We start from the raw sequence: 20000 nt of genomic DNA, 5'->3' as shown, positions 1-20000 counted from the left end.
ATATATATATATATATATATATATATATATATATATATATATATATATATATATATATATATATATATATATATATATATATATATATATATATATATATATATATATATATATATATATATATATATATATATATATATATATATATATATATATATATATATATATATATATATATATATATATATATATATATATATATATATATATATATATATATATATATATATATATATATATATATATATATATATATAAATCGAGGGACTCGATATGCTCAAACAATCACCCTTCTGTAAACACAAACTAAATGTAAGCAAACAAACATATGAAGTTGGACCTGCCTGATTTATTTTTATATCGTCGGCATTTTTCCATCTCGCTTGCTCTTTTGTACGCATTATAATTTGCCAAGAGAATGTACGACAAATAGGCGCCCTTATACGAAAGGCTGCACGAACGTGTACGCGTGCGCACGGACAGGCACTTTAATTCCCTACTTATATATCCACAGACGAGACAAACAAGGAAAAAGTGAGATAGAAACGGGGAAAACGGACGGACGAACAGGCACGACAGACAAAACACACGCATACACACAGCGTCGTAAACACAAAGACACACGCATGCACGCACATACGCACATGTACATACGCTCATACGCACACGTACACGAGCACGCACACACACATACACACACCAGTTTAATGTAGTACGGAGTGGTTCACCTTGAGAGCAACCACGGACACTCAGTTTGATACTTGAAGTGCTTGGGTGTCGCTCACTGACGCTGGAGAACTAAACACACACACACACACACACACACACACAGACACGCAAATCTCACACTCAACAACACGCATCCGAAACACACCCGAAGAGATGAGGGCGCGCAAGGAGCGAGGCAGGCAAGCACTGGCAGGAAGGCAGGTAGGTGAGCAGGAAAACAGAGACAGAACAGGATAGGACAGCGAGACAGACAGACAGACAGAGATAGACACACGAGAGCGGCAGAAACGAAAGGAAACGACACGGCACTTCCTGTTGACCCCAAGGTCGTTAAGTCGTGTCACCTGCTTGAACGCCAAAGACGAGAGTGTCGGAGGACTTTTCTGCCAGGCCCGTTTGTCTTTCGGGACTATACCCATCCCCTACCTAATGCACCACTCCATCAAAACCATCCCCTGCCCATCCTGATCTCCTTCCCTCATCATATCCCTACAACCTTAACCTTCCCACCCTCTCCCCTCTTCCATCTCTCCCCCAGCCCTGAGCGGCAGGAGTCTCTCGGCCTCTCAAGCACACGTCCGAAAATAGTATCCGACGATCACGAGCGCAAAAAAATACGTATAAGAAACTTGCAAGAACAGGAGGTATGTAATTACACAATGCGACTTGATCACTCTCCTGCGTCTCAAGTCAGTGATCCTAAAGCGTGTTTTTGCGCCCCTGAAGACGGCCCTACCCACTCCCCTCCCTTCGCCTCCCTCCTCCCTCCATCCTCCCCTCCATCTTCCTTCACTACCCTAACCTAACCTATCCTATCCTATCCTATCCTATCCTACCCTATCCCATCCTACCCTATCCCATCCTACCCTATCCTCCCCTACCCTCTCCCTTCCTCCCTTTTCCTCTCATCTCCCTTCCTCCCTACTAATTTTTACTCAATTACCGAGAAAAAGAAAAGTAATTAATGAGATGCGAGTCCCAACACTGTTCAAAGAAATAAGAAAAGCAAATACCGGAAAAAAAATGAAGAGCGAGAGAAAGAAAAGTCAGATACGAGGGAAAGAGGGGAAAGGGGGCGAAGGTGGAGGGAGAAGGGGAAGGGAAGGGAAAGGGAGAGACGTAAGGGAAAAGAAAGGGGAGGGAAAGAGAGGAAAGGGGAAGAGGGGAGGGAGAAGGGGAAGGGAAGAGAAAGGAGGAGAAAATGTAAGGGAAAGGAAAGGGGAGGGAAGCAGAGGAAAGGGGAAGAGGGGAGGGAGAAGGGGAAGGAAAGATAAAGAGAGAGATGTAAAGGAAAAAGGGGAGGGCTGTAAGGGAAAAGAAAGGAGAGGGAAGAGGAAAGGGGGAAGAGGGGAGAGAGAAGGCAGGAGCGTAGAGAGGGGAGGGAGGGAGGTACATGAAACCACCTCCCCGTCTCACCAGGAAAATCAGGATGCTGACTACCCCCGCCTACCATCTCGCCTGTCATGCTTGCACTTGCCTTCACAACATTCTTGCCCTCGCGATGAGGTCATTCTCATTCTCGCTGCCTACCTCCTCTTCCAACACCATCACCTCTTTCTTCCTCCTTTTATTTTCTTCCAACACTATCTGTTTTCCTCTTCTTCTTCTTCTTCTTCTTCTTCTTCTTCTTCATTGATTATCATCTCTTCCTCCTCCTCCTAGCCCTCTACTTTAACCTTCCCCTGCATTCATTCCCTTTCCACATAAAATCCTTAATCCCTCGAATGACATTCCTACACGCACTCTCTTGCTCAATACATCCTTATTACAATATCGTCCTTCTAGAACTTTACGCCTATCCTCCGCCATCTTTTATCATCAAACTCCAATTCTACCTCCACCTCAACTTCCACCTCTGCCTCTACTTCCACCTCTACCTCTGCTTCCACTTCCACTTCCACTTCCACCTCTATATCCACCTCTACTGCTACCTCCACCTCCACCACCTGGCAAACGCATTCTCACCGAGGGCATTCTTACCCCATCATCCCTTCGTCTCATTCTCACCGTCGACTCAGCCAGGGACAGTCATGACATTACAACACAACATTTCCAATAGTCTTACGACTTCCTTTATCTTCTCAGATTCTCAAAATAGTCTAGCCCTGTCCTCCCATTCGAACATTCTGCCCTCTTTGCCTGCCTGCCTGCCTGCCTGCCTGCCTGCCTGCCTGCCTGCCTGCCTGCCTGCCTGCCTGCCTGCCTGCCTGCCTGCCTGCCTGCCTGCCTGTCTGCCTGTCTGTCTGTCTGTCTGTCTGTCTGTCTGTCTGTCTGTCTGTCTGTCTGTCTGTCTGTCTGTCTGTCTGTCTGTCTGTCTGTCTGTCTGTCTGTCTGTCTGTCTGTCTGTCTGTCTGTCTGTCTGTCTGTCTGTCTGGTTCCATGCTTGCCCGCCCGCCCGCCCGCCTTCTGCCCATTACTCAATGATAATTTAAGACACCTAAACTGGATGACAATGTTGACAATGACAAGTAGATAATACAATGACTTTATTACGTGAAAAAGACAACGCGAGCGGCTACGTCCTAGACGGATAAAAAAAAAACACGGATACAAAAGTAGAAAGCCGTATACTAAAACCAGGCTGAGGATAGTAATAAAGGATACGAAAGCAGGACCATGAAGAAAAAAATCGGAAAAAAGGGAGAGGAGGGAGAGGAGGGAGAGGAGGGAGAGGAGGGAGAGGCGGACAACATAGGGGAAGGGAGGGGAAGGGAAGGGAGGGGAAGGGAAGGGAGGGGAGGGGAGGGGAGGGGAGGGGAGGGGAGGGGAGGGGAGGGGAGGGGAGGGGAGGGGAGGGGAGGGAAGGGGGGGGAAGGGAAGGGGAGGGGAGGGGAGGGAAGGGAAGGGAAGGGAAGGGAAGGGAAGGGAAGGAGAGGGGAAGGGAAGGGAGGAGGGAAAAGGAGGGAAGGGAAGGGAGGAAGGGAAGGGAGGGAGGGGAGGGAGAGGGAAGGGAGGGGAGGGAAGGGAAGGAGGGAGGGGAGGGAAGGGAAGGGGAAGGGAAGGGAAGAGAAAGGAAGGGAAGGGAATAGAAGGGAAGGGAAGGGAAGGGAAGGGAAGGGGGAGGAAGGGGAGGAGGGAAGGGAAGGGAAGGGAAGGGAGAGGGAGAGAAAGGGAAGGGAAGGGAAGGGAGGGAGAGGAAGGGAAGGGAAGGGAAGGGAAGGGAAGAGGAGGGAAGGGAAGGGAAGGGAAGGGAAGGGAAGGGAAGGGAAGGGGGGAGGGAAGGGAAGAGGAGGGAAGGGAAGGGAAGGGAAGGGAAGAGGAGGGAAGGGAAGGGAAGGGAAGGGAAGGGAAGAGAAGGGGAGGGGAGGGAAGGGAAGGGAAGGGAAGGGAAGGGAAGAGGAGGGAAGGGAAGGGAAGGGAAGAGGAGGGAAGGGAAGGGAAGGGAAGGGAAGGGAAGGGAAGGGAAGGGAAGGGAAGGGGAGGATAGGGTGAGGGAAGAGAAGGAAAGGGAGGAATAGGGTGCGGGAGCGGAGGTGACGGATAGGGAGGAGGAGGGGGGAAGGTACTCTAACACGTCTTGTAGGTGGTGATAACAGGTGCGGGTGGCGCGTAAAGACGGGAAGGTGAGCCACGGGAGCAGCTGCAGTCTCATGGTAGCACATTACCCCCGCGCTTCCAAAGGGTATAAATCTACTCCCCCTCCCCCTCCCCCTCCCCCTCCCTCCCTCATAATGACGGCCAACGACGCGACTCAAGGACACGGGATTGGTGGCATTAGGACGCCCTTTCCTGTAACGCTCCTCCGTTCGCCCTTTCGCGCGCGCAGCGCCTTTCCGCCTCCGCCGCCGATGTCGACCGAAGGAAGCTCTCCAGCGGCCCTAGGTATAAGCGTCGCGACCTTGACCCATAATGGGGGAAAGGTAGGGGGAGTGAACGGGGCAGGGGGAGTGAACGGGGCAGGGGGAGTGAACGGGGCAGGGGGAGTGAACGGGGCAGGGGGAGTGAACGGGGCAGGGAGAGTGAACGGGGCAGGGGGAGTGAACGGGGCAGGGAGAGTGAACGGGGCAGGGGGAGGGAAAGGAAATGGGTCAGGGGGAGGAAAAGGGGCGGGAAATGGCGGGAAACGGTCGCGGGACAGAGGTAGGTAAGGGGAACGGAAATGGATTGGAGAGGGAAAGAGGGAGGGTAAGTGAAGGAGAAGGAGGAGAAGGGGTGAAAGAAAGGGTGAAGGAAATAGTAGGAGAGGGGGATGGAAAAGACATGCGAGGGATTTTCGCCCCCCCTCACTCCCTCGCCCCTACGCCACACGGCAACGCGAGATGCTAAGTGTTTCTTGGAAATTTGTTTATACTCGCGTGGCCTTTGACCCGCGGCGTTACCCCGGCTCCTACGCGGGAAAAGTCGGTCCATAGCCGCAAGGGGCGTATCAGAGGACGCCTTCCTGTGGCTTACCGAGCGTTGCGGTTTGGCGCGGCGGAGATGAGCTCGGAGAAGGGAGAGCGCTATCGACACGGGTATGGTGTCGGGTATAGTGTCCCGCATTTACAGAAGGCAAAGGAGAGTAACCTAAACGCGACGTATGATGAGACAGAGCGCGGAAGCTCCAGTGGCGTGATGGTGAAGCTTGAGCAGAGTGTCAGAATTGCGGAATCCATAGTGAGGCAGAGCTCTGCGGTCAAACGTGGCATCTTGAGGTGATGCTAGCTCTGTTGTACCCAGTGAACCATAATATACTAACTGGAAGAGGAAGAGGAAGGGGAAGGGGAAGGGGAAGGGGAAGGGAAGGGAAGGGAAGGGAAGGGAAGGGGAAGGGGAAGGGAAGGGAAGGGAAAGGGGAAGGGAAGGGAAAGGGGAGGGGAAGAGAGGGAAGGGAAGGGAAGGGAAGGGAAGGGAAGGGAAGGGAAGGGGAGGAGATGGGAAGGGAAGGGAAGGGAAGGGAAGGGAAGGGGAAGGGAGGGGAGGAGAGGGAAGAGAAGAGAAGGGAAGGGAAGGGAAGGGAAGGGAAGGGAAGAGAAGAGAAGAGAAGGGAAGAGAAGAGAAGAGAAGAGAAGAGAAGAGAAGGGAAGGGAAGGGAAGGAAGAGAGGGAGGAAGGGGAGAGGAGGGAAGAGAAGTGGAAGGAAGAGGGGAGGGAGGAAGGGAAGGGAAGGAGGAAGGGAAGAGAAGAGAAGAGAAGAGAAGAGAAGAGAAGAGAAGGGAAGGGAAGGGAAGGGAAGGGAAGGGAAAGGAACTATTCTTCAATAACACTTTCCTATTAATATGAAGCGGAGGTGGTATAGCTCAGTGGTAGATCTCTGGTGAGCCCTAACAAGTGGACATCCACTTGGATATGGGACCCATTTTGAGTTTTGAATGTCATGAAGTACTCATACAAATAAATTTATACAGTTTCCAGTAAGTAAACCGAATGGTGAAGCCAGCCACATACTAAATGGGAACACATATTTTAAGTAGTAGTGGTCAAGCAGCAGGTACACCTGGCACCAGTTGTAATGTGGTAGTAAAAAAATATCTTCTCTCTCTCTCTCTCTCTCTCTCTCTCTCTCTCTCTCTCTCTCTCTCTCTCTCTCTCTCTCTCTCTCTCTCTCTCTCTCTCTCTCTCTCTCTCTCCTCATAGATTAAATGATTATTGACTACTGATTTGTATTTCATTGGTTTACTGATTAATATATAGATTATAGTAAATATATACGAATACTCCACTTTTCAAAATTAATCTTTAATATCAACAAAACGCAGATTTTAATTATCATATTTTATAAGCTTCAACGTCCAGACAGGTTCTTGTTTTCCCTACCTTAGAGTCTCTTGGTGACAGATTCCTAGTCCTCACTTTTCATGATTTTATTTGAGAAATGTATTGTTCTAAATAATATAGGACTGTATAGCAAATACAAAAATACATATATCAAGTGTTGTGAATATACTGCATTTGAATAATTGTAAAACCATAATTAAATTATTAACCAGAATTCTTTCAATTATAATTTTAACTCTGAGCTGTTGTTATTACTTCAAATCCCAAGCAATTCATAACACCATGTAGTATTATGAATATATACATATATTTTGTTCTTCTATAAATAGATAACGTACAAACCAACAGTAAGATTGATCGACATGCACAGGTCATCGCTAGATTTATTAACAATAGGGGTTCCCCGGAGCTCGAGTTAGAGTCAATAGACTATAGCCATTTTTAAAAATTTGCCTCATACATTTTATAACCCTATCAACATTATTTAATGATACATTTGGCAATTATAAAACAACAAAATTCTGGTTAGGGCATATTTTGAACATAAACCAGTTCTTCCATGAGAAACGGAGAAATACACACTCATGCATATGTGGCACAAACACACTCTTAACTCTCACACTCATTGATGGAACTATCATTTGTAAACACTGCCAAGCCTACAGTGCCATTCACACTTCAAGGAAAAATATGCATATGCATGTATTAAATAACATGGAATCATAGGTTCCTTTCTTTTTGATATCTCATAACTCATTTCTTGATCTATGACACACTTGTCGGCTGGTGATAACTCTATAGGAACAGTTTCCAAATCGCAATAATATAGTTACATAATGTCGCCGCGGATAATATAGTTAGATAATTCGATAGGCAGATAGTTCTGTAGAAAGATAACCTGCATCAGATTTCATAGATATCTAGTAAACCCTTTGAAATGTCTCTATAAGCTGAGGTATTTCAGCAAGTATTCTGAAACTATCAATTTGCCTAGGAAGATAATTCCATGGTTCTAAAAGTTTAATTACACACCAGGAATATAAGCATATTTATTTTTATATTATCCTCTTTTACACTCAACCTGGCAAAAAATATGAATGCTCGCCAAACAACTTGTATTTCACTAAGCATATTACCTGCCATATACCTTTCACAAATTATAATTAGTATGTTTCTTTATTTAGCAGATAATTCTCCATAATAACTTTCGCACTATATCGCTTCTTAGGCTTGTCTAGATGGGGAGTTTTGTAATCCAGAAGTTTCTCTTCTCTTCCCTCCTCCTCTCAAAATTCCTTCCTTTCCTCCACCTTCTCCTATTTTGTCTTCCCTCCCTATATTCACCCACATTGAGTTATTCCTCTCTTTCCATTCATATGAATAGTATTAAAAGAATGCACTCCATCATCTAGCAATACGTGGAGGGGCATTAATAAGCGCTAAAATATCTTAGAACGCTTTAAATTTTTCGTAGTTCTATCATAACCTTTCACATGTAATAATTGTAGTATGAAAATTATGTAATCAGAATAGATTTACATCTCACATTTAAGTGAGAAGATTATGGCCGATAGGACATCTTACATATAAATATAAAATTATATATACATTTGATTTATATATATATATATATATATATATATATATATATATATATATATATATATATAGATAGATAGATAGATAGATAGATAGATAGATAGATAGATAGATATACATATACATACATAAACATTTACAGAGTATCCAATGAGTTAACAGTAGATTTTGTAAAGATAAAACAAAACATGATTCTGAGAACAGAATCTTTAAAAATATATACTTTTGGATTACTTTAGGCATGAAGTAGAAAAAATTAATAAAGCCTAACAAAAAACAATTGGAAATCACACAGAAAATTGACATAATGTAGGATTTCAAGTAGACAGTATGCCTGCAACTGACAAGAAATCTGTTCTCTACAGATTAACAGTCATTTATTTATCAAATTTCACATCATGCCTAAAGCAATTCACAGAATCTTGATGTGCACACCTCTAACTCTAATATATGCAATAACTCAAGTGATACTCTGTATGTATGCATATGTATATGTCTATAACTATATCTCTCTATATGTGTATGTATTTAAATATTATAAGCATATATAATTATGTAAAAACATATGTATATAAATTCATAAACATATACATTAATGAATATATACATATATATATACATATACATATATAAATATAAATATAAATATACATATACCTATACTTATAGACACACACACACACACACACATATATATATTATATACCATATCAATCATGACTCATTTCCTTACAAAAGCAAAGATCAAACACCACCAGTTCATAGCACATATTTGGAAGATATCATAAAAGGAAAAAAAATATATGTTATCTATATATGTTTATTTATATATGAGCAACTAATGTATGGTAAGGATACTTTGCTTTTGGAACAGAAATATACTAAAGTTAAAAATAAGGGGAAAAAAGTGTACTCACCTTTTTCCGTTGAACCTTGACGGAACGGACAGAGCCATTCGGTGGTAAAGCATCACTGTAAGTTTTCCTTTCAGCAGCTGTCTTGACTTTGTGAGTCTCGGGTTGACTAGAAGCAGCTGCCAGAGGTTTCTGAGGTACAGTTCGTGGGCGCCTGAAGGGACTGAAGGACATGCTCATTGAGCTTTCCATGCGCGGAGGTACATGGAGGTCAGATCTAGTGGGTAAAGCACCAGCTGTCACTTCTCTCAGCCCAGGTCGTCCAAATTTTGCCATTTTCATGGCTGCAATCTTCATTGTCAGTCTCCCCTGTGGAGAAAGAGAAGCATATATCCATTAGTAACTTCATACTTAAATTTGTGTCTGTAAAAATGAAGAAATACATAATCTATAGGAATGTGTTTCTCAAACCACTGTACACCAGATATGCTCAATCACCATTATACATAAGTGATTTGAAAGAAAAATCATACATGTAGGATCTACTCCAAATCAACCCCTGGAATATCATTTCATCCACTTTCTTAAAATAATCTACAAATCACTAAAAATATTTGTTATGGTCCATACCATATAGTAATCCCCCCCATAAAAAAATGTAGTATCATTGTCCAGGGAATATTTCATCATCAAAATTCATTCATTATAAATAAACTATGGGAACTATTACAGCAGTTATATTGGAGTATCTTTCACCGTAATAAAACAATTTCCATTTTTAGACTATGTGAAGTAAACCAGATCATTATCAAATAACCTTAAAATAATGTTTTTACAAGTGTTACGTATAATATCATCATGGAGGACAGGTTTACTATTGAAAAAAATTGTGATAAAAGAATCTTACATGCCACTTCTTCAAATATGATAAATAGAACAACTTTCTTAAAATATCATTTCAAGCACACCAATTCAGAGGTTTTCTATTTCTTCTCTAATCTATTGACTTTCCCTTTCCACCTAATACATTTGTTTTATATATAAGTAAATCAAAACTGTTTTGTGGAAAAGAATCAGAACTGTCTTCTTTGTACTTGTCTTGATCAAAGAATAGAATATTCATATATCACCACTATTGATAATGGATCATGGCACTATAATAAAATATTACAGAAAACAAATTTCAATAGCATCTTATAAGATCTATGAAGATTCCCTTGATACAAGGCCAGGTTTTTTAAGATCTATATATGTGAATAAAATTCAAATCAACACAAAAGTAATATTTGAAATCTAACAACAATAGCACATGTTATGGCTTTTGCTGTGCATAATAAAAATGATAGTGAAAGACAAAAAAATACAATTAAAGAAAAGTGATAAGGCTCCAGTAACAGTGTAAAAATTTCATGAATACCTAATTATAGTAAAATAGGTTTCTTGGTTTTGAATAACATCTATTACCTAAAACATATTTCATGTCAAAATAGATGTTTCTGATCTAGAACTTAGTGCAAAAGAGATCACAAGTGAAAATAAGAGTCTACCTCTTAAATTAGGGTCTGTCTAGTTAAAGAAATCATAACATTTTACTATTTAGCCTGTTCTTTGTCAATATGGAGCTTTGAAAACAACTCTAGAATTATATTAATATCTATGGGGTATGCAAGTTCTCAGAATAATGGGGTTTCTTAACGCAAAGCCTAGTTGGAGAGAGCATCTCTGAAACAATTTATTAGTAACAGATCTGAGATCACTACTTTTTTCTTACTTCATATTCTCTGTGATGGGTGCACTACAAAAGAAAAGTTCAACAGAGACAGAGCTTGAAAAAAAACTTCAAAGTATGGTTCAGTATTTTGTAAGATTACAGACATAAAAGAGAACGACTTACTAATTAAGTTGTATATGGGTATGTACATTTTTTCTGTTTATGTGAGGGAATGTTTGTATGGATATGAGTGCCTATGTCAGTGTTCATTTTTCTCACTGCAACCTACAGTTACATTTACATGGTCCTCTTCTTACTTATGAGCAACTATTGGAATATTTCAGGTCCTTGTTATATATGTAAATATCTAGATATCTAAGATTGTTACCTGCTTCTATTTAGAATACATTTCTTGGAAAATCTATTCATATTTGATTAGTTTACAAAGTGATGAATCAGGACTAAACAACTTTAGTAGTCATAAAATATATATGAGGACAAGATCTATTTCTATTTATGCAATGTGTGCATTACTGCTTTCATAATATAAATCATAAAATATATATTTCACTGAGCTTTCAATATTTGTTTTTTTATTGCTTACTTTTACTTCTGTTGAGAAAAACATGAACAAATAATACACTTATTTTGCAACCTTATATTCTTCAAAACATTTAAAAAGTGCTAATTAAAAAAAACATCTATCAAGGTACTCAAATATATAGGCTAATCAACCTCTTAAAACAGAAAAAGATACTTTACAAAATATCATGATAGTAAGGCTGAATTTGAGCAAAATTAGTTTACTGATGTACTGAGAAAAAATGATATTGGTATGGTTGTATATCAGCATGCACAATCTGTGTAATTCATGTCCCGTATATTTTGTTTTCACTCAATAACATAGATTATTTAGAAGCAGCAAACAATAGTAAACATTAAAGAATATTAAGCTCATAACAGATACAAGTTCCAGAGCCTTAATAGACAAGCTATGATAAAAGCATGGAAGGATTTTGACTTTTCAAAAATGAATACTTTAGTGAACAATCCAAGTACAACAGTACTCTCTCTTAACATGCTACAAATATAATATATAAGTATTTATCTGGTCATCAAAAGGAGTAAATGTAATTTACAGAAACTCATGACAAACTTTAACTTTTTTATATGTCATGACAACTGTTCTGCAAAATGATATTTAAGATCCTGATATTTAACGTGAATGACATTTTCATCTTATGTAGGTCATCTACTATTTTGTACATTATTCATGATTGTGACATTAAAGACAATCACATTCTTTACATCAGCTGAGTATAAAACTTCTAAATCACTTCTTCATTCTATTATCAAATCCCTATTATCAAATCTTCTGTCAGGTAAGAAAAAAATTATAAAAAAATAACCAGAAAGGATTTGTATAAAATCCTACTCTAAATGTGCAGCAAACCATTTTTAGAATGTGAACACTTTGTTAAGACTTCATAGCAAAGAAAAATAATGTATATGTGTATGTATAAATCCATCTATATATATTTCTATTAATTTCCTTACTTATCTATTTCTCAACTTAGTTATCTATATATCTATATATATGCAGCCTCTCCTAAACTCAAAATTTATGCAACTTGCAACCACTCATGCATACAACCACTTTGATTTGTATTCAGTAATCTTCTTTACATGTGACAAATAATACAATTATTTGAGCTACTGAAAGGTATATCTCACATAACTATTTGTTGAATGATAATAGAAAATAGCACTCTACTTATAATCATTTTGAAATACAACTAGTCAGTCAGAACAGAACTCTGACATGTGTTGGTATTGACTACATCTGTGTTTGCAATATTCCCTAATAAATCTGCTCCAAATATGAGATGTTTATTACATAAATTTAAACAAACATTTTCATAATAAACTATGACTGTCTATCATCTTTGAAATTAGCAGGCCAGTAGCATCACTACACTCTAACAATAAACTTATTTGGTCTGTGATTCTACTTCATCTTTCTTTGCTGATCTAATAACAAGACTCTCAAACAGGGACAGTCAAGTTTGTCTTTCTATTATACTCTTGATTTTAAATAGGCCCGTAACTTGTGTCCAAAAAGCAAATTTGGACACAAATGGGATGTAATTTTGATTAAACTAACAACATTAAGTGATTATCACTATGAAACAAGTACCTAACAGTTATAAATCTTGTTTTATATATGCTATATCTATTCAGTCTATACAAACATAAATTACCAACATACTGTCATAGTAAATTGTAATATGCAGAACATCAACATGGTATATCAAATTTGCAAAACTTTAATCTTTATACTAATCTTTTATACTACTGTCAACAACCATATTTCCTATTCCTTAGCCCATGGAAACTATACTACCCTTTATATTATATTTTTATGTTTTTACCTAAATTTACATAATAAAATTAAAATCACTTCATACTGTAGGGACCACTTCCTCTATTTTACTTCAAAATTACACTTATGCTAGTCTAATCAATTAAAAACAAAGGTGTTAATATAGGGTGATTCATGATATAAATTAATCATTATAATCTAAATATGTGAAATGAAAGCGTGTTAAAGATAGGGTGATATAAATTATAAATGTAATAATTATAATCTAAATATGAGAAACAAAAGTAATCATTAGTAGGGACTACTGTACAGAAAGTGAGCAAATAAGTGAGGTAAGACTAGAATCTGAAATAAGTCTACTGTTCAAGTAAATATAGAAGGAAAACAACATCAAACTAACCTGATTGAAATTGCTCTCGCTGACTGAGAAGGTTTGAGTCTGTTCAGTGTCCAGATCAACTTTTTCATTCAGTTCTTCTGAACTCTCACTGTCTGTAGATGTTTCTTCCCTGTACAAGTCACTACTCTTCCTTCTTTCACTGCCACTTTGCTTATCAGCATCTGTGCTTTTTCTCCTTTCCCTTCCTTTCACTACATCAGCTATTGTTGGTCGGATACAAACACTCTTATCCCCTTTCTCACTGGGTTTCTGGTTCACTTTCTCCCCACTGTCAGTCTTTTCCTTGGAACCGTCAACATTCATCCCTTCCAGTCTGCTTGGTTCTCTGTCCCCTCTCTCACTAATGCCACTGTGTAAATTACCACTAGTTCTTTGATGGGATTTGGATTTCGATTCACTTGCTGAAGACTTCTTGGGGTGTGATTCTAAGGGTCTTGGCGTTACTTTGGACAGTTTGGGAAGTTCATTATTTTCAAAAACTTTTGCAATTTTTGTTAGCTTTGATTTCTCCCCATTTATCTCTGTGGATTTTGAGTCTTTGCATTTTGGCGAAACCTCTTTACTCTTTCTGCGCTCACTGGAAGAATCACGCTTTCTATCTTTGCTGGATGACAGAAACTCCTTGTTGTACTTTTTCTCTGGACTGAAGTCTTTATTCAAACTTCTTTCATAACCCACATCTCTCTCTAATCGTCTGTCCATGTGCATGTCTCTGTGTAATCGCCTGTCACAAGAATCATTAATTATTCTTTTCTCAAAGCTGTGGTCCTTGCCCAACTTCCGGTCAGAATCACAGTCCTTGTTGATCTTCTCACAACCAGTCTCTTTCAAAAAACATTTGTCACAACCAGTTTCTTTGGAAGAGTATTTATCAACAGAAGGTTCTCTGTTTACTGATTTTTCAGTTACATGATCTTTCTCATGCTTCTTCTCTGCCTCTTTGTCTTGTTTACTGTCGCTGATCAGATCTTTACTGGATCTCTTAAAAGAAGGCAGGTGTTTCTTCTCTTTCTTATCAAAAGATGTCTCTTTGTAAGACTTCTTTTCTTTTCCTGATCTTTTCACAGGTGTGACATTTGCCTCAAAGAGATACTCCTTCTCTTTCCTTTCATTACTTAAATCCTTATTTGTTCTCTCTTCTACAGCAGGATCTTTCTTTATTCTCTTCTCATGAGAGCTATCTTTGCTACTTCTTTTATCATGAGATTCCTTATTTTGCCTTTTCTCTGGAGTGGTATCCTTGCTTCCTCTCAAATCTTGATCTTTACTTGGTCTCTTTTCTGGTGTTACTTCTTTATTTGACTTTCTTTCTGCAGTGGCATTCTTAAGTGCCTTTCTCTCTGAGACAGCATCCTTGTGTGATTTCTTCTCAGGTGATGGATCCTTGCAAAGCTTCTTCTCTGGAGTCTCACCTGTTCTCTTTTCAACAGATGTTTCCCGAACCAATTTTTTATCGAGAGATAAATCTTTTGTGGATTTCTTCTCGAGAGACAAATCTTTAGTGGATTTCTTCTCTGGGGAAGGATCTTTAACATTTTTCTCGGGATAAACATCTCTAGTATGATCCTTATCAAAATGAATACCATCTCTGCCTGATTTCTTATCTTGCACACCCTCCAAACTTGTCTTCTTCTCCTGGTGACTTTCCTTATTTGCTTTTTTATCCTGCAAACTGTCTCTCATCATCTTCTTTTCTGGGGAAGTAGTCTTTTTGTTCTTATCCACATTATTATCCTTGATTGATTTCCTTTCAAGGTTATTATCTCTAGACTTTACCTCAATGCTATCCTTTTTCATTTTCTTTTCATTACCAAAATCCATGGCCACAGGTACAACCACCTTCTCAGAGCTTTCCTGGTTTCTAATTCCACTTAGGATGTCTTTGCTAGGTGACTTCTTCTCTAAATTGACTTCATTTCTTACCTTCTTGCTCTGGGAAGTTTCTTTAATAACTTTCCTTTCTGCAAGAACGTCTGCAGTTGGCCGTACATCACACTGCATTTCTTTGGGCTGTTTTTTCTCTAGATCTGTTTCTTTGCTTGACTTCTTTTCAAAACTGGTGTCCTTTGAAACTTTTCTAGCATTGGTGTCCTTATTTGATCTTTTCTCAGCAGAGCTATCTCTTTCTCTGCCAGATTTCCTTTCATGCGTAGAAGCCTTGCCAACTTTCTTTTCAAAATACAACTCCTTACTAGAAATTTTGTCTGTGCTATTGACCTCCTTACTTAAACTTTTTTCTAATTGGACTTCTTTGCAGACCTTCTTTTCAATATTAGCATCTCTATGGGACTTCCTCTCATTGCTCTGGTCTCGAGTATGTTTCTTCTCAGGAAAGGGATCAGCACCAAGTTTTACTTCTGAGCAATCAACCACAGACAATCTCTTGTCATTGGGTTTCTTCTCTGGCAGTTCTTTGCTAATTTCACTAACTTTTTTATCTACTTTTAGAGATTCTGGTTTGTCAATAGTTGGAGTATTATTTGTCATCTTTACCCTACTTCTCTCAGGGATAAGATCTTCTGTATCTGTGCGATTCCCAGTTTGCAACGGTTGAGTAAAATGATCCACAGAACTAGCAAATTTTTCCTTTTTACCAAATTTATTATTTTGCCAATTAATAATCTCATTTGCAGTAGCAGAATAGTTCAAAGACCTACATGACTTTACTACATCATAAACTTTATTGTACTTTGTTGCGTTTTCGACAGTTTCTTTTATCACTGGATGCTTTGAGAAATCATTTCCCAATGGCACTATAGTTTTCTGTTCACTTTGTTGCATAGAACTACCTTTTGTGCTAGACAACAATCGGTCAAATTCCCGATTCAGTTCTTTCTCCTTCTCACGCCTTCTCTCCTCCAGCTCTTCCAGGGATATGGCTTTGTTTCTGGCCTCCTCATTCTTCTCTTTATCACACTCATCCCACCGTGGAGAAGTGAGGTCACACTTCTTATCGGGTGGGGAAACACTGCCTCTTTTATATGGCTGGAAAGGTACAGTTCTTGTCTCCTCAACCTTCAGCACATGTAAAGGTATATTACCTTTATTTTCAATAATACTTTTGGGATTTGAGATTTTGTCCTCAACATCAGTTATACTTTTCTCACACTTAGTTTCACTAACTAATGCCCCTTTCTCTTTTATGATGTCCAAAACTTCACTGGTGCAACTTTCTTGGACTGTTTCCTTGTTATTTACAGAGATTACTTCACTTCTACACAAGTTGTTATCAGACACTTTTGGCATCGACACTGGTAATAACTGCTTAGTATCATCAACACTGGATGGAAACACAAGTTTCTTTGAATTCCCACTTCTCTCATTATCACTCCCATCACTATTATCATCATCATCACTGAAAACACTTGATTTGGACAACACTTTTTCCTCTAATAAGGAACCTTTGGTAGTCTTATTAACCCCAAACCCAACAGCAGCTATGCATGCAGCACTGGGTGACGTGAAGGTGTGTGAGGGCTTGTACATCTGGGCAGAGTTGCTCTTCTGCGCAGGAGAGCCAGGAGCTTTGGAGTCTGCAACACTGGATTTCCCAGATGAAAACTCATCATTCCTCCCAGCACCTCTAAACGTGCCATCACTTAAGGTTAGCTTTGGAGCAGTGAGCTGCGGTTTTCTTCTAGGTAAGGGTTTATTCATAGGGCTGGAATCCCCATCTTCATCCTCCTTTTTCTGTTCATCATCCGAAGCAGAAGAACTGCTGTCACTCCACACCGAACTATCCGAATCAGAGTCCTGAAAAATATTGGTTTATAAATAATGGTTTATGATAAAATAGGTTTCAATTCATGTAATATTTCCATGAGAAAAAGATACAATTTTGAAAAAGTAACTCCATCTAATTTCATGATTCCTAATCATGTCAAGTAACAGATTATCTTCAGTTAGTACAACTAACCCTTGTACTACACCCAATAAAGAATAAGAGTTATATAAAGGAAAAACAAAATGAAGAAAAGAAATATGCTGGACATAAGATAAAAAGTATCCACAAAGTTAAACATGAAAGTGCTAAATCTTATTCTGAACATAATTATGATATTGAAAGTTTGTTTGTCATTTACAGAATATATACAGTATCAAATGTTGCATTATGTAAAATTGATAAATTTTTTGCTAAAACCATTATAATGATTGGAATTTCTTAACTTTTCAAGCATATTCTTAAATCACTACCATTATGCATAGGTTTACTTACAACAAAGTTCCTAGGAACTTTTCCAACAATATAATGTCCTTTACCTAAAACTACTTAGATCTTACTACTGATCTGCATACAACCCTTAAAGAAAGAATAGAATTAGTAAAAGAAAATCCAAACTATTAAAGCGTAAAACTATCAATACAGTTCAAGAAATAATGTAAATACTCTATAAGCTGAAATGTGTCTTCACATTATGCTTACCTGACTCCCACTATCCGACCTGGAGTTGGACGGTGAGGGTGACCTCGACCCAGACCTGGAAATGGATTTAATGCTTTCCCTCGAGGGTGACCTAGACCTGGAGGGTGACCCAGAACTTATTCTCGAGTCAGATTCTGACTCTGAGCCATCAGTGTCTGAGTCGTCATCTTCTGAGTCATCATCAGCCTGGTCATGGTCCTCAACACTATCCCAGTTCTCATTGATGGTCATGAGTGGCCCTTGCGAGCGATCAGGGGAGGGAGAATCCTGAAATTTTGAAAATTTTTCCTTTTATAGATTTTAAATACCATAACAAGATAAGTTACATACCGAGTCAGCCTAGTTATTGAAATTTATTGAAGGTAGAGAAACTGTAGATTTGGCCTCACAAATAAATCATCTTGACTCAAGGCCTCCTATTAGCTTTTCCTAAACAATACAACTTTTGAAATACCTGTTTATAAAAAGACATGAGACTGATTAACTTCAAAATACAGGTGATGAAATAAATTACATCTCTTGTACTGGTAAGTTATTCAGTCTCAACATAAACATTTACCTACATTTGTCACAACAACAGTACTTACTCTGATGGCTTGGATATCCACTGTTGATGGCAAGTCTTGAGGTTCCTCCTCCTCCTCTTCCTCCTCATGGGCAACTGATGGAGTTCCCCATATATGGTGATGGTGGTGAGGGAGAGGTGGTGTGAGATGAGAATGATGATGAGGCGGAGGTGGAGAAGTGAGATGGTGATGATGTGGTGAGGTTAGGTGGTGGTGATGGTGGCTTGGAGGTGGAGGTGGTGGAGGAGGAGGCGATGTCAAGTGGTGGTGATGGTGGTGGTGATGAGACGAGTGATGGGGCGACGTCAAAGGTGCAGCAACGAGAGGATGTGGAGGAGGAGATATAGATGCCAGAGAGGCAACTGGTGGTGTCGGGGTAGATACTGGCCCTACCACAGATGTCTGTGCAAGCTGCTTTGCACCCTCTAGCGTCATAGGCTCGGCTAGAGTTGCACTTTCCTCTTCATCCTCACTCAACATCATATCCTTTAATGATAAACAATACAGTACATTACAGAGGGTAATAATACATACAGAACTTAATATAATATAAAACCATCATCTTTTTTAATAGTCTTGATGCAATCCACCCATCTACCTACAATGAATATCAGTCAGATACAATATATATCACATTCTATCAATGATAGAAAAAAAAACTCTAGAACCAAAGTTTATCAAAAGACAAGATAAAATGTTCAAAACAGTAGTCTCATCTTCTGATAAACTTCATTTTTAAATACAAATTTCTTCTCTAATATTTTCCCAACACGGCAGAGTGCTTTGCCATTCATTCTGTGGATCATCTTTAGACTTAATACAATGAAATACTAATCTCTTCTTCCGTACCTGATGTTCAGCATATGTCGAGCGATAAGGATCTCTGCCTTTGTCTGCCGAGGGCTGTGACATGGTGCTGTATGGATCTCGACGCTCCATACCACGGCACACAATCACTTCATGGTATGCAATACTACCATGATTCCTATAATGGGTAAGAAAAAACATTTTAAAATATCTTTGGAACAATTATTATAAGATATTGGGCAACAGCATTGTCTTAACCTCCATTTCAGTTTTCTTTTCTTTGCACTAATAAAGACCAAAATCTCCCAGTCTCTAATAGAGATAACATACGGTTATACCAATGAAAAAAATAAAAAATAAAAAAAACATCAGAGCTGAATCCTGTATAGCAGATCAAAATGAGCATATCATGAATACTGCTCTATCATATAAAAAAAATAATCAAAAGTACACAATTTAAATTCAAATTCACTTGAACTTTGGCATGTCACAAAAATATCTGATCATCCTTAAATATTGAGCTAAATCATAAACATTGCCTAAGTGGCAATCAGAATATATAATATACATCAAGGGATGATCTTCAGAAAACATCATGACTTCTACCCAAACTTTTTTCTTAAATATTCATTTATCTGGCCAATAACAACTAAGAATGTGGCTGTGGCATTCAAATTACGACTAACTTTGTACTGTAGTAATTCTGTTCTATCTTATTCCACTTGAAGCTAGTTGTGATCTATGATAGAAGCTTACAATCTGAAGTCTGCAAGTTCTATCCTGCCAAGATACATTGTGGAGTTTTTTTGCCTTTACCAGAGGACCAACAGGC

At 39.1% G+C, this 20000-nt stretch overlaps 1 protein-coding gene across 10 annotated transcripts in view; it reads right to left on the bottom strand.

Moving 5' to 3' along the window:
* The window catches only part of ash1 (histone-lysine N-methyltransferase ash1), a 109882-nt gene that overhangs the window by 88239 nt on the left and 1643 nt on the right, over positions 1 to 20000 (bottom strand). For all 10 annotated transcript variants that reach the window (XM_043027003.2, XM_086553802.1, XM_086553801.1 and 7 more), the window contains exons 2-6: positions 19211 to 19346; positions 18383 to 18847; positions 17796 to 18062; positions 13373 to 17125; positions 8942 to 9247 (exon numbers count right to left, since the gene is read on the bottom strand). In XM_043027003.2, the coding sequence (XP_042882937.2) occupies positions 8942 to 9247; positions 13373 to 17125; positions 17796 to 18062; positions 18383 to 18847; positions 19211 to 19300 (4881 nt within the window). In that variant the 5' untranslated portion in view covers positions 19301 to 19346. The remainder of the gene's footprint in view (positions 1 to 8941; positions 9248 to 13372; positions 17126 to 17795; positions 18063 to 18382; positions 18848 to 19210; positions 19347 to 20000) is intronic.

The sequence above is a fragment of the Penaeus japonicus genome, unplaced genomic scaffold (assembly GCF_977035675.1).
Source record: "Penaeus japonicus unplaced genomic scaffold, GWHDUDI00000001_assembly GWHDUDI00000029, whole genome shotgun sequence".
In the NCBI taxonomy this organism is placed as follows: Eukaryota; Metazoa; Arthropoda; class Malacostraca; order Decapoda; family Penaeidae; genus Penaeus; species Penaeus japonicus.
This window is presented reverse-complemented; position numbering and strand designations above follow the sequence as displayed.